Source organism: Anas acuta, chromosome 22 (genome assembly GCF_963932015.1).
Source record: "Anas acuta chromosome 22, bAnaAcu1.1, whole genome shotgun sequence".
Taxonomy (NCBI): domain Eukaryota; kingdom Metazoa; phylum Chordata; class Aves; order Anseriformes; family Anatidae; genus Anas; species Anas acuta.
In genome coordinates this window covers 1,822,133-1,834,972 of record NC_089000.1, presented here as the reverse complement: position 1 = coordinate 1,834,972, position 12,840 = coordinate 1,822,133, and the positions used below count along the sequence as shown (strand labels likewise).

The window sequence follows — 12,840 nt, the reverse complement described above, 5'->3', positions numbered from 1 at the left end:
TCAGATGCAGTGGCTTAACCTTTAGAACGGGCAGAGGCTTTGTGTAAACCCTCTTGTAAAACCTGGGCTGTAGGGTAAATCTCAGGTGGCTGGCAAGGGAGACTTGGGGAAACTTGTGAATGCAGTCCGTGAATTTCGGTAAGTTTCTGTAGTGGAAAGCTCATGCAGAGATATTTGTGAGGAGAAGTGAAAAATGCTCGTAGGTGGTAGCGCGTTGGATTGCTGCTGTCTGCTGAGAAGAGAAACCAAGCACAGCGTCTGGGGGGTGCTCCCAGCTCTGCCAGGGCCATGGGCTTCCAATTTTGGGTACAAATCTCGGCTCCTGGCAGCTGTGTTTATCAGGAGACAGTTCTGTGTAAAATGCGATGCAGGTGAGCTAGTTCTTCCTCAGGCTGGTCAAGCAGGCTTGGGTGCCGTGAACTTGAAGGGCTGTGCAAGAAGAAGGGTTCACATCCAGGGTGGTGTGGCCGTGGGCCAGCTGTCCCTGCCCAGTGCTGCTCTGTGCTGGGTGACCACCGAGTGGCAGCTCCTCTGTGCCCCGGGTCCCTTGCCTGGAGGTTGCGTGCTCTAAAGCCAGGGGGTCAGAAGGAAGTGCAGCGTTTTGCCTGTTTTACGCGGTCTTAACAATTTTTGCATGTTCTCTCATGGTGGCTGCCTACAAATGTGAGGTTCAGAAGAGTCCATTGCTCCTACAGCAAGTGACAACAGCCGTCGTCTGCCCCCGTTTCAAGTATTGACGATGGCAACACGTTGGTGTGTCGCACAAACAAACACTCCTCAAAACAATTAAACAAAACGCTGGTAACTTCCTGAGTTTTTGTGGTTTCTGCGCTGAATGACAGCTGTCCGTGCTCAGGGTTTGAACAAAATTGCTTTAGTATGAATGGAATGAAGAAATCACCTAACCGTGCCTTTGTGCAACTGTATACTTTGTGCACTTGTATAATAAATGTTTTTTACGTTGTCTGTTTTGATTTGAGCCTCAGTGCAGAGTGCTGAAATGACCAGAGACCTGGGGCCGTTTGAGAGGGTTTCCAGCTTTGCTGTGCTTAACGTGTTTGCAAAAGACTGAAGGGAAGAGCAGGATGCAGGCAAAGGAAGCTGAACAAACACAACTACTTCTAGAGACGGATTTATAACATTTTGCCCTGCAGTAGTATCATGGGAAAGCTATAGCAGATGCTTAAGTGGAGATTGGAGATAGCCAAATATCTTAGAGGAAATGTATTAAGGAGCTTTCATCTAAGCTAATATTTTCAGTCTTTGAGATTCCTGTGATCTCTTAAATCCTTCAGTGACTTGAGCTGTAATAAAACTTCATTTAGAATTTCTGTCTGAACTCCCTACTCCTCCACAGGAGCTCTGTGCTGGATGAAACGGAGGAATGGTGGAAAACGTCCTCGTATCACGTAAACGCTAAGCTCATTAAGTCCTGCAGCCTCAAAGAGCTTGGCTCCAAGAGCGGTCCAGCCTGAGAGACGGCCGGTCTAATCACCTTCCCAGCGAGCAGGGGGCTGTAAGCCTCTCCGTGTCCAAAGGCAAGAGTTGTGTAGCCTGTTTTGTCTGGAGATCTGTGAGGAAACCACGTCTTTAGGATGCAATTTACTGTGAGAATTCAGCAAACGCACACCCAGAAAAGGTGAAGCTGCAGTGTAGAGACGAGTGGGCTAGGTGGATGGCAGTGAGGAGGAGGCAGTGAGGACATCCCGAGTTTCCCAAGAACTCCTTCCTCTTGCACAGCTTGTGTAAGGGCTTTCTGGGATTTCCAAGTGCCTCTAATAACATGCCACTGTCAAAATTGCAGGAAAAATACATTCCTGGGAGTGTTCTTCCCTTTGTAAATACAAGGAGTGTGTGCGGCTGGGTTTGACGCCTTGGATGCGATTCCTCTATCTTTGTGATTCCCCTTAAATATCCACAGCTACTCTGGATACTCCAACTGGGACCAAGGTTGAAACCAAAGGGTATATGCAACCACAGGCCTGGTTTTAAAAACCTTACTTCACCTACACTGAATGAACAAGGAGCAAAAACTACGAAGGGGAACATTTACCTGTTTGGTTAAGTTGAACATAACAAATACATCCAGTACCGAAAGGCAGCGCTGTGCCCTGTCGTGTGTGCTTTGTGTTACCTTTCTGGTAGTGCCAGCGTGGATTTCTGCTGGCTCGAAGTGACTGTGTAAGCACAGAAATAGAGCAGAACCTGCCTTTATTTCAGTCCTTTAAGAGGTCTGCTACCAAGCCATTTAAATGCTCTGCAAGAAAACTGGGGAGTCCTGGTGCTCAGCTGTGCTCTTACCTCATTGATACCAGAAAAATGCAAAAACTGTTGGTATGTGCTTGGCTATTTCGTGGTGTGTTTTTTGGTTGCACACAGGCATTTATGCCAGCTATGGCTGAACCTCAATCCGTGCCTTAAACAGTCCTGCTTGTGTCTTCCTATAGCTGTTACTGAATGTACCATTATAAGGATGGTCAGTCCGAATTCTTTTGGTTAATCCATAAAATGCTGCAAATGCAGAAGACAGTCCTTCATTCAGATAGTTTCTTTCAAAATTACCATACTGTTAAACACCAACTCTGGGTTAATGGTAGTCTTTAACATCATTTTTTCCCTAGTTTTTTTGTCTATCAAACAACCCCAGCTGGCAGAGGAGGATGGAGCACCTCCATAAGTGTTCCCATGATCTCCAAGTGCAGAGTGTGACCTTGCAACCATGTGCCAGCTTTCCTTCCTTGATGTACGAGATAGCAGGAGGTAAAGACAATACATGGCATGAAAGGTCCCCTGCCAGGGCTTGGCTGCTGGAGCTGGGCAGTCACAGCCCATCTAAATCACAGCTTTCCCCAGGGACTAAAAGGTTAATAGAAAATAGTGAGTTTTCCCTTCCCTCTGTTTGAAGAAAAGAAGGATGTTGCTGTTGCTGGGGAGCTTTCTCCCATGAGTTTCTAATTATGCCTGTAGGTTACGCCTCTACTCAAGCCTGGATTGATGTTTCATCTTCATCTGATCTTAAATATTAGGCCCCTCCTGGGAAGAGGACTGTTTACTGTGTGGAAAGAGAGAGGAAATCATTTGTGACTGCACTCGTGAACAGTATGTGGAGTGGCTTCCTATTTCTGACCCTGCTAACTACATGGATCCTAGCGCAGAGAAAATCGAACTGCCCAGAGCTTGGAGCCTCGCTCGATGGTGGTGCCTGGGGAGGCTCCAGCCCCTTCCTGGTAACCTCCAGTCACTGACCATAAGGAAAAGGTGTTGAAAAACCCAGCCGTCCCTTTTTCCCATGAATGATGGCCAATTCCTCAATTGATCTGTGGTCGTTTTTCAAGATGAGTTAACTTCGGGCTTGTTTTGGCCAAGAATTTGCTTGTCGCATCACCCAAAAGTTTAAAGAGTGTGGGGGCTGAATTTGTGTGACTTGAGCATCGTTGCTTCAATCGCAGCAGGTGACTGCCACAATTTCTGTTCCTGGCATCAGTGCCTTCTGCTTTTCAGGTCAGAGGCTTCAACATTCAGGAGACTGTTGTGGGCAGATGAGTCAATGCCTAAATGTCTGTAGAACCGGAGCTTTTTCCAAACAGGATGTCCTAAAACTTGAACTGGATGAGAAATAAACACCAGCTCTTCCAACCCAGCTGTCTGAGTCGCTGTCTGTAAAATATTTATCTTTTGATAGTGAATGGGCAGTGCCTTTTTGGAACGTTTTTTGTAATGGATGGCTGCTAAACTGAGAAATCCCTCCTTTCCTCATTGCCGGGGTACAGATTAATTGCAGGATGCTCAACTTCCCCCTGCTGCTCGCTGATGTGGGGGATGCTACTTGAATAAAGCGATCACATAACTGCTGTATTTTTGAAGTCTTTCTTAAATACAGCTTTTAGAGCTTGGCTGAACATAGGAAATTAAATTTAAGCTCATTGTGTACAGGTAGCTAGAAATAGAGAAGTAAAATGAGAGGAAGAAGTGGTGAAAACAAGCTTGCTGTGCCTCAGCTGGATGATGACATGGTGGTCAAAGCAACATGCAGATTTTGGGGCACAAGTTTGTGGGAAAGTGTCTCTCTTATATGCCTTAGTGAGAAGGAGAGCTAAAGGTTATGCCAAGAACATGGTTCTGCTTATCAAGTGTCTGTGATGATGTCTGTGGCAGGTTTTACAACTCTGAAATGAATTTTAAGCTTTTTTTTTGTGGGTGGAATTGGACGCGAGGCCAGCTGCAACAAATACTATTGGGATACATTGCTGCAACTTCGCAAAATATTTAAAGCTGATGATTTCTCAGATACAGACTGATTTTGATTTGTGTTGTGTGGTGAGAAGGAAATAATGGATCATACCTTTGTCTGCTTGTTTCACTTTTTTTGTTTTTTTGATAAAGCTGAAGGAGGGGGGGAGAGCTCTGTCCAAACAGAATTTGCCTTGCATATGGGTTACCTTCAGCTGAATGGCACAACACAGATGAGGATGTACTAAAACTGCTTCAGGAAAAGGAACTTTCAGTTCCCTAACTCTGTTTATTGTTGATGTAGCATGGAAAAACATTTCACTAAACATTTGCACAAGCGTGGGAAACAATTTTCAGTGGGATCTGGACTCCTTTCCATCAACAGGACGGTGTTAAATTGACAGCATGGCACAAGCTTAAGCTGTGTCCTTATGTCTGTGCTTTAGAACGGGTTTTACAATACCAAATAAATAATCATCGATCAAATGGAACTGAACTTCATTGAAATCTATTTGTGTTGATGTAAAGCATATTCCTGATTAGAAATAGAAGCTGTGTTTGTCGTATTAGAGGAGCTGATGAGCACTGCAGTTCTTGTGCCTGTGAGTGTGATGTGCTTGTCTGTATGTACCGTGACCGAGGGATGTTCTTGTTTTCGCAGAGTGACCAGCAGCTGGATTGTGCCTTGGATTTGATGAGGCGTCTGCCTCCGCAGCAGATAGAGAAGAATCTCAGTGACCTCATTGACTTGGTGAGTACCGGATGCTCTAACCAAATGGTGGCTGAGCCCTAGGTATGACAAAGATCTGGTATGTAAGAACATTTTCTAAAGCATCTCCAAGGTATGGTGATCTGTGGTTCTCTCCTCGTGTTTCAGCAAGGTTGAAGAATGCAGTAATTGCCCAAAAAATGTCATGAATCTACATGTTTATTTCGGGCAAGCCAGCAGGTACTACGGTGTGTGCGTGGACATCCTTTTGGATGACGGGTCATTAGCAGCTTTCTTGATGAAGTCATGGACAGCTTGGAGGCTGTTGTTTAAAGCAGCTGGAATGGTTTATACAAACTTGATGCGTGCCCTTGCACGTGTGTAGAGTCTCCTGATAACTACCTGCCAGCCTGCAGCTTGACACAGGACTTGTGCTGCAGGTGCAGCGGGTGTGCGATGGCACGTGCTTCAAAGACCTTCCTGAGACAGAACATTTCAGGACTAGAACACCGGGGTTCTGGAGAATGCCCCAATTTATCTATAAATTATGCCCTACCAGGTATTCTGCAGCTCAGTGAGTATCCTAAAAACTCCCAGCCTGCTGTGTTGTGCTGCTACCTGTTTTCTGTTTGACCCTGCAACATTTACTTCCCTTCCATAAACTGGTAGTAAAGAAAATTAACTCAAGATTTATAATGGGCACAAGCATCCTTTTTCAGATGCATCTGATTTAGTCACATATTCCGTGATGTGATGTGTTTTTGGTTTTATAATAGGCTAATTGCTGTCAACCACAACTCCCAGATCCCTCTCTGCGGGGCTGCTCCCCAGCGTCTCATCACCCAGTCTGTACGTACAGCCAGGGTTGCTCCATCCCAGGTGCAGGACCCGGCACCTGCTTTTGTTAAATTTCATGTGGTTGGTGATCGCCCAGCTCTGCAATATGTCCAGATCTCTCTGCCTTTCCCCCCTCGACAGAGTCAGCAACTCCTCCCAGTTTTGTATCATCAGCAAACTTACTCAAAACACCTTCTAGTCCTACTTCCAAATCACTTATGGAAAACATTGAAAATAACTAGTCCTAAAATGGAGCCCTGGGGGACTCCACTGGTGACTGGCCACCAGCCTGATGTAACCCCATTTACCACAACCCTTTGAGCCCTGCCCATCAGCCAATTGTTCACCCATCGTGTTGGTTTTATCCATCTGTGTGCTGGAGATTTTGTCCAGTAGGGTACTATGAGAAACCATATTGAAAGCTTTACTGAAATCCAGAAAGATGACATCAGCTGGCTTCTTTTGGTCATTAACTGGCTTCTTTTAGTCAACTCGATGGATGTTACCAGAACAGGAAATTCAATTTGTTAAGCAGGACCTACCCCTCAGGAACCTGTTGGCTGTCACCTGTGACTGCATTGTCCCCCAGGTGTGTTTCAATAACTGAGGTTAATCTCCATAATTTTACCAGGCACTGATGTGAGACTGATGGGCCTGTTAGTTACCAGGGTCTTCTTTTTCACCCTTCTTGAAAATTGGCACATTTGCCAGCTTCCAGTCTACTGAGACCTCTCCAGATTCCCAAGACAATTGAAAAATAATTGAGAGAGGTCCCACATTGACATCAGCCATCTCTCTGAGCACCCTGAGACAAATCCCATCAAGCCCCAAGGATTTGTGTGGATCCACGTGGAGCAGCAAAACCTGCACACATTCAGGGTTGGTTGGGAGTTTTCTTTCCCACTGTCATGGTCCTCCAGCTCAGGGCACCCGGGGTCCTGAAGCCCATCATCGGTGTTGAAGACAGAGGCAAAGAAGGCATTAAACATCTCTACTTTGCCTATGTCCTTGTCTGTGAGGTGACCTTCCCCATCAAGTAGCGGACCTATGTTTCTCTGGTCCTCCTTTTTCTATTCACATACAATAAAAAGGGCTTTTTAAAGTCTCTCACAGACCTGGCCAGCTTCAACTGTAATTGGGCTTTGGTCACATGAATTTTCTCCCTACAAAAGCAAATAACATCCCTGAAAACAGTGTGGCACAGTTACCTCTGGAACAATTTAAGGTATCACTGAAATGCAGATGTGATCTCTATAGAACCTGCTGGATGGGGAGCTGTGAAAACTTGTTTCCATTGTGCAGTCCAAATACATGGCTTATGCTTAACACTTTTCTGACCTAAGCTTCCAAACGTGGTGCATTGGTTTGGCACAGAGCTGTTAGGCCTTTGAACTAAGCCTTTCTTCCTACCTTCTTGTGACAACTACATCCCCTTTCTGTACAGGTCTGAATTTTATGCATAATGGTGGCGAACCTTATCCCAGAGACATTAAAAACCTGATGGTTCTGCAACTGCTTGAACTAGTACCTCTTAATTAAACCCTTTAAATGGTATCCAAACTGTTTATCATCGTTACACATAGAAGAGTGGCTGCTTACCAGGGAAAAGTTGAGCTGAGGAGGTCTGTTACGAAGTGGAATTAAAGCTGGTGTTAGTGAGCTTGGGAGGAGTCCTATGGTGAAAAAGCTGGCTGACATAGATTTATCAAACTCTATTTAAATACTGCGTTTGGTTACACAAGCCAAGGTATAGATAAGAAAGCTCTGTGGGTGAGGAAGGAAATTATTCCCTGCAGGAAAGGGATTATTTTTTTACTTGAAACAATTTCCTAATTGGCTACATCTGTGCCACCAAAACTCTTGGCAACCTAAGGCATCATTTTTGTGGCTGTTGCTTGAGGTGGGACACAATAACTAAATCCTTGGTATGATCTGGGGTGACATGGCTATTTTTCTGATGGAATTTGGGGGAATGAAGGGATATCAGGGTTTAAGCAACTCTAAGGACCGACCAGAACAATGAGTGGTGTGGGGAGCTATGGTAAGCTTGGCTGTATAATTGGTATGAGGTTTTTCTAATGACTCAGAAAATTGCTGGTTCCCTCTCAATGTTGGAATTACTTTTGGATGGTGCTCATTAGTGCTCTACATGCTTAACAACGGCATCACACTGACTGGGATTTTTTTCATATTGGGAGCGTAACGTGAAACAGACCAGTTTGAACCATGCGCATTAAGAGGAGGGTCCATGGGATTCCCACTCTAGTTCCTGCAGTCCCTTCTCAGGGGTGGAGATGAAATAATGTGTTAAATCCAGTACGGCTTCTTTTTTGTTGAGACATCTGTAGACCTCCCTCTTCTGCAGCCCACTCTCAGCCCGACCTCCACAAGACAGAAGTCTGAACTCTGTACAGGAGCATTACACGCACTGCCACCTTGTAATAGTTCCAAAAACATCATGAGCCAGACTAGCAAATAGTTTTTTGACCTTTTTTTTGGCAAGTTTCATCTAAACCTTTACAGCTGATGGTTTTTATTCTGTTTGCTGTACTGTTACCAGACAATAACCTCCTTGAAGGCCAGGCTACAAATGCGTGATGAGCATGAGCAGGTTCATTAAATTTGTGATAGAACTATAAACGATGGCACGCTGACTTCTGCTTCCTTTGTGCTTGGTTTCCTTGCTTCATTACACTTCTATGCTGGAGTAAACTTGAAGCAGAGGCGTGAGTCTTTTTCCCCCCCCCCCTGTGTAAAGTGTAGGTTATTTCTTGAAGCCTGCTTGCAGCTCAGCTTTCTGCAGCCTTTCTATAGGAGCTGATCTGCATGCTGATGCGTAACTTGCTGTTCTTGTGCTGATTAAGGTCCGCTGGAAGACAACGGTGATGACTTTGTATGCAAAAATGTTTCCAAAATTGATATAGGAAGAAACTAACACCTTCCTAGGTTTGTAATGCTGCTGAGGATAGCTGTACTAAGTTCCCTGTCTGAGGTCCCTGTTACTCTGTCTAAACTCTGCTTTTTAATGAAAGAGCATCCTGGTGCCAGTAAGAATGGATGGAATATGCTCAGGGCTGTACATCACTGCCCCCAAGTGTTGAGCTGACCAAGGGAAAGGGTCTGGACTTGAACACAAAGTAAAAAGGGTGGGTAGAAGAGCAGAATTTTTGGGTCATTGGCCCTCATCAGACCAGGCACTTTTCTTTCATTAGCAAACCAGTTTGTGGGTTGCCCTTTTACCACATCTGTTGTTGCTTTTTCCAACTGCAGAGTCCTCAATTAGAGTTCATTAGAGACCTTGTCAATCACAGGACTCCAGAAGTGCAGGCTGAAAGCAGTTGTGTGCGGTGCTGGTAATGTGCCTTGGCATGGAAGGCTCTGCTTGGAATCCAATTAGTCCTTATTTGTAAATAGGCTGCTTGGAGGCTGTCAATGTGCAGGAGGACTTCAAAATCGCTACAAAAAGCGTTTAGTGTAGGCACATGCCTTTTTAAGGACAACTAATTTAAACTAGAATAATTTTCTATAGAACCCTGGAAACTGGGCTGGCAGAAGGCTCGGGGTGTGTACCTGTCAGCCAGGTCTGGAGGGTCATTCATTTTCCATGAGAGGAACATTACCAGGGATTGCACTGCTCTGAGATGGAGCTATCGTGAGGATACCCCAAGCAATAGCACTTGCAGTGTTGCTACACAATTAAAATCTGTATCATGAACACTGTCTCTCTTCCTTACTGCCTCAAGTTCCCCAGCAGAAGTTGCTGCTGTTGATGTTCTGTGCTTCCGGAAGTCTGTTGTGAACCACGTGTTCCATCACGTGCTGAAAGGGGAATATTAAGGGGATTTTCTGCATGGAAATGCTTCTTTTATCAGTTGACAGTAAGGCTTTAGTTTTGCTCACACGAATCCCGCTGACTGGCATGAAATAAGGAGGCTGGTAGAGCGGGCAAAGGGTTTATACTGTGCGATCAGAATGATCTTGGAGAATTGTCCTCCTGTTTCCTTTCTTTGAAGGTGACAGCTGTGCAGTAAGTTGGTCCTCATATCCTTTTAGTTGTTTTTTTTCTCCTCAAGAGAAGCCTCCTCAGCTCTCAGGCAGTGCTGTTGTGGAGGATCTCTGCCAAGGACACCTTGGAAGCACAAGGAAGGGGAGGTGAATGTTAGCTGGGATCACGCCTTCCTGAAGCCTTTCTTTTTTCAAGACATCTTCACTGGCATGACTTGGAGGGGTGCATCTCTGGGAAGGGTGGAGGATGGACACTGGATTTATTGTGCTCAGGGGCCACATGCAGCAAGGGGTCTGTGGCAGGGTTGCTCTGATGGCTTTGGCTTGGATATGGAAGCTGATGTGCCCTCGGTCTTGGTGAAAGTGAAGCAGGTTCCTCTGTAAGTAAGAATTTCCTGCTGAATGTTTAATTTGGATGATTGCCTGTCTGTGCACATATAAATGAAATGAAAAATCTCGCTGACTCAGAAAAATCAGATGGCTGCCATGAAGTGGGAATGGGGAATCATCCTTTCAAAACTGGATCATAAAATGGACAAGCAGACTCACCAGGAGAGTGGGGCTTGTTCGCAGCCACAACTTTCATCTCTTCCCAGTAGGATCAGTATACAGATAATGTTCAATTTATTCCCATTTTTCTTCAGTGTTAAATGTGAAAGTCTCCTTGATGTAGAGAATCAAGTTATTGTTGCCAAGGAAGAAATAAGGCTAAAGTTATTTATTGATAAAGCAATCAGTAGCTTCACTACTTGTTTTTCCAAGGGTAATTTGTAATTAAAGATTTGGGAAGTAACCATCTCTGCTTGAGTTTCTAATTACAGCAGAATGCTTAGATATTTTAGTATGTGTTACTTTTTAAAAAGTCCCAGAGTAATGAATTTACACGTGTATAACCTTCTGACTGAAATACTTGAACAATATTCATGAGCTTGCTTCATACAGCTAGTGTGCTTCCAGGCAAGCCTCAAATCTGCTTGTGTGCCTTTTGGTAACTGAAGATATATGAAGCTAGAGAATTTATCCTCAGTAAATGGCTGCACAGACCATAAAGAACATGAGAATGTGGCTGGGGTTCTTTGTATCTCGAGTCCAAAAGCCTAAGAAGTATACACTTTTGAGGGGAAAGATAAAATAATTGAATGCAGATGGCTAGCTGAACAGCTAGTGAGGATAGAAGATGTTTTCAAAACATAAATAAAATTCAGACCCCGTGAAAACTTGAAAAGAGTGGAAGCAGAACTACGTTGACAGCCTCATGGTGTAAGAGCTGAGTTTTTGACCTGCTGCTCTTCCTGAGCTTGCTGATGGGTGTGATGGACTCCAGGCTATCTGCAGCCAGTTGGTTTTCTAATGCAAGGATTACTGGCTAAAGAAAAGGGGGGTCTGGCTCTAAAGAAACTTACGGTGGTTGTGAGCCAGCTTTCCATTCAGTGAGTGGCTTTAAGCAGGCGCTTTTCCAGCTAGAAAGGATTACCTCTGGATACCCTGATGGTAACTGGAGATCGTGATGTGTGTGAGTGGTCAGTGTGATGCTGGCATGGAGCTAGCAACCCCTCTCGCATGAGATTGTAAAAATCAATTTCACTTCTGGCTCTGTATTCGTGTAGTCATTTTGTTTTTAAGCCTGAACTGTGTCTTTTTTCTTCCAGGTTCCTGCTGGTGTTACAAGCCCTTGAAATGTCTGTTCAAATCTTTCTAATGGAGTGTGTGTTGTGGGGTGTGTGTGTCAGGGGATCACCCAATGAGCTTGAATCCTGATTAGAGACCTATCTAAGAGCTTTCAAAGATTGGGGTGGGGGGGTGGCAGGGGAAGCCAGGCTATAGAAACTTCAAGGTAAAGAGCTGGAGAGTGCGCCTGTGCCTCTCCTGTAGCTGTTGCTGGATATCTCCAACACCAGCTGGACTCCTGACACATGCAGTCGAGACTTCCCAAGATATTGATATGCTGTGACGACTCACGGGACTTGTGACTGGTAATGAGATACAGAAGCCTTCACCTGCAGGTCACTAGTCAAACTCTGGGGCATCTCATTGTGCCTGCCAGATGGCTAGCTTTTGTTTCTCGGTAAGCTCCGTAATGCAGAATCCAGCAAAAGCCCTATTTTATCCAGCAAGTCAGCAGAAGAATGCCAAGGATCCTGTTTTATGAACAGTAGTCACCTTTCAGAGACTTTAGATGCACCTCCTTGAGCTGAATTGAAAAGGTTTGTAATTAACATAAAGTTTCTGCTATGACATCACTGACTGGATAAGTCCAGATTTGCAATCTTATGCTTGCCTCTTCCCAGAAAAGCTAATTGATTTTTCATTTCATTTTTGATAATTCTTGCAGTGCTGGAATTCAATGCAAATACTCAAGGCTGGGCTGTTTCCAATATCAATTACATCGGCCTTGGACACAAGAGTACATTTAAATGTCATTTAATAAACAAAGCATGAAGAATGTATGGCCCTTGGACATCTGATGGATCAAATTAAGGTTTAGCAACGTGTGGATTTGTGGGAGTGACTTTACTAGTGGTTTTAGGTCCAAGATGAATGGAGCCAGGCTTCCTTCTAGAGTTTCCACAACATCCGTTAGGCCACGTCTGTGTTCTGCAGGAACAGGAAAATCTGGGGCTGTGGAATGACTCGGAAAAATTATAATATTTTATTAGAGGCTGGCCCAGAGGGGAGGAATCCAGGCTGATGGGGGAGGGAGAGGGGGGGTGTCTTGTGCTAAAACAAGTCCTGTGGAACTACTGGTGACTTGTACGGACTGTTCTTTGCGTTCAAGTGGCTTCCCCAGGTAACACAGGCAATGTTTTTGTCTACTATTGTAATGATGTCAGTTGCATTAAAGGAAAAGCAAAGTCTTAAGAGTTCACATGCAATTAAGATACTCATTTTTCAGTTTGGTTGCAGCTTTTAGTTAAAAACTAATCAAGTTACGTGTTTTCAGATACCTGCATGTTATAGGCACACATTCCAAAGGACAAATGGCTCTGAATGCCTGCATTGCTAATATTTTGAAACTTCTCCTAAAACCTTAAGGAAAAATGTTTCACCTTTTAATTTTT

At 44.5% G+C, this 12,840-nt stretch overlaps 1 protein-coding gene across 2 annotated transcripts in view; it reads left to right on the top strand.

The window, feature by feature from the left end:
* The window catches only part of CAPZB (capping actin protein of muscle Z-line subunit beta), a 62,472-nt gene that overhangs the window by 11,579 nt on the left and 38,053 nt on the right, over positions 1 to 12,840 (top strand). For both annotated transcript variants that reach the window (XM_068658610.1, XM_068658609.1), the window contains exon 2: positions 4,892 to 4,981. In XM_068658610.1, the coding sequence (XP_068514711.1) occupies positions 4,892 to 4,981 (90 nt within the window). The remainder of the gene's footprint in view (positions 1 to 4,891; positions 4,982 to 12,840) is intronic.